Genomic DNA, 2299 nt, shown 5'->3' with positions numbered 1-2299 from the left:
AATCTGCCTGGGGCTCTTTCTTTTCTTCGCCCCTAACATAAAATCTAGGCACCTGCCTTTCCCATCTGGGCACTAAAACCCCTTTCTGGTGGGGGAGCTTGTTGACCTAAGTGTTCGAGGATGAAAAAAAAACAAAAAAAACAGGAGAAAAAAAAAAGACCTTTTGCAAACCAGCAGGATTTGAAGGGGGAGGCAGTGGAAAGATACCTTCCTGCTGGGTATCACCCTTTGGTGACTTGAGGTTGGGGGCTGGAGGCGGAAGTGCTGTGAAACGGAATGAACAAGAAGGTGTGTGTGTTGGGGGGGGGGGGTTGAAAGGTGTCAGCGCACCGCAAGCCTCTCCACTCCCAGCTAACCCTTCGAAGACAAGGTGCCCCCGCCCCCTGCGTCCCCTCCCTTCCCCAGCTCCTGATGATGGGTGGGCCGCTGGGAACAGTCCAGGGAGGTCCATGCGGAAGCTGTGGGTCTACAGGTGGCTGAAGAAGGTGGGCAAGGCTAGTCTCGAGTCAGACTCCCATCTTCAAAGTTCTTGGGCTGGAGCATCCAAGCTGGTCCTGTTCATGCTCTTCAGATTCTGAGGCCTGGCCTGGGAGAGCCCATGGGGTCCCCTAGGTCCAAGGATGCGAGGGTGGCACAAGAAATGGAATCAGAGGGCTGAGAAGTCACGGGGGGGGAGGGGCAGACTGAACGTCACCAGCAGCCCCAGGAGGAGTAAAGATCCATGAACTGTGGCCCAGAGGGGACCGCAAATCCGTGTGGTCCCAGGGGCAGCGGTCCTGTGGCACCAAGAATCCGCAGACAAACCCCCAGGACAGTGGCTGAGAGGTCTCAGGGGCAGAGCCAGCTTGGCCCCTTAACAGCCTCTGTTGTTTCAGGATCCAGCCGGGATGTCGTTCTGGGGACCAGATGTCCAGATGTTCCGAAGGGCTGAGTGAGTCAGGGGGAGGGTCCAGGGACTCGGCAGGGATGGAACCAGGCGGGGATGGGGGTGGGCGTCTCACAGTCTTCAGCGCTTGACCTTGCGGCCGGCCGAATTCCGCCCGCTGCGGCGGTAGAGAGACTGCTGGCCACCGTTGAGTGGGCAGTACTTGAGAGTGTGTGCCTGGCCGCCGGTGGCCCCGCACAGGGGACACACGTAATGCCGCAGGATGGGGCACACCACCACGCCGTCTGGGGTCTTCAGCTGGTGTGAGGAGTAGACGTGGCGCGATTCCCCGTTGTGCTTGCAGAAATTGCACAGGGCGGCCAGGCCTCCGCTGGCCCCCGGCCCTCCCGGACCCTGAGCCCGCTCCTGCTGGGGCCCGGGTCTCAGCTCCCCGGTCTCTGGGGCCTCTGGCCTTTGCCCCCCCTTCTGGATCAGTGCCAACACCACCTGGCTCAGGTTGAAGTAGTCCTTCCACATGTCGAAGGGCGGCAGCTGCATGGCTCCCAGGCAGAGGTGGTGCGTGGCTAGAGAGAGGCCGGGGCCGCCGGACCAGCCGGGGAAGAGCAGCAGGTGCTTTTCTGGAGCAGGGAGGAACTGCACCCCCTTTTATACTCCCCCAAAGACCCTTCTAAGCAAAGGTGGAGCTTAGGATTTAAAGGGCCCACTCCCTACCCACAACTGCTGTCTGGCTGTAATCCCCCCCTCCCGAGATGGGGAAGGAGGCCCTTTCCCTCGTCTCTGGTCCTGGCTCTGCCTCCAGAGCACCCCGTGACTTCCGGAAAGGCCCTTCCTTTCCCCTGGCCTCAGTTTCCCGAGCCACTCAATAAAGCTCCGTGTCCACAAATGCCCCTCGCACCCCCATCCTCCCTTGGTTCCGGGCTGGGGGCCTCTGTTTACTCCAGAACCATTCCTGATGGTAATAGCAGCTCCTTACCACAAGCCACACGCTGGGCTGCCCAGTTACCTGCGTGACCTGATCTCATTCTCACTGCGTCTATGTCACAAGCACAGTTAGGAGCCCGGTGTGCTAGGTGAGTTACCTGAAGCTCAGCGAGGGAAACTCACTGGCCCAGGGTCACAGAGCATGCAAGTGACGGAGCTGGGGCTTTCAACCCAGGTCTTTGGGACTCCAAAGCCAGCAGCCCTCCTAGCTCTTTCGGGTTAAAAGCTAGTTCGTCACCACGTCCAGACGTAGGAGCCATATATTCAACGGATGTTTTTTGAGTGCACACTATGGTGTTTGGTGTTTTATAAATGAGATCTATAAACATGATTTGAGCCTCGTAACCACTCAAGGAGGTGGGCATGATCACTTGCATTTTATAGAGGATAGTAGGCTCAGAGAGGTTAAGGGATGTACTCAAGGTCACGCAG

At 58.4% G+C, this 2299-nt stretch overlaps 1 protein-coding gene across 1 annotated transcript; it reads right to left on the bottom strand.

The window, feature by feature from the left end:
* Nucleotides 1-1006: 1006 nt before the first annotated feature.
* Nucleotides 1007-1423, bottom strand: NANOS2 (nanos C2HC-type zinc finger 2). The gene has a single exon (XM_077747047.1). It carries the CDS (start codon nt 1421-1423, stop codon nt 1007-1009), a length of 417 nt encoding a protein of 138 aa, XP_077603173.1.
* Nucleotides 1424-2299: the final 876 nt, after the last annotated feature.

Source organism: Crocuta crocuta, unplaced genomic scaffold, assembly GCF_008692635.1.
Source record: "Crocuta crocuta isolate KB4526 unplaced genomic scaffold, BGI_CrCroc_1.0 scaffold334, whole genome shotgun sequence".
NCBI lineage: Eukaryota > Metazoa > Chordata > Mammalia > Carnivora > Hyaenidae > Crocuta > Crocuta crocuta.
Note: the sequence above shows the minus strand (reverse complement) of the source record. Positions and strands in the feature narration are given on the sequence as shown.

Excerpts from the sequence above, each read along its gene's own strand:
- NANOS2 (XM_077747047.1), bottom strand. The coding sequence starts at position 1,423 with ATGCAGCTGCCGCCCTTCGACATGTGGAAGGACTACTTCAACCTGAGC.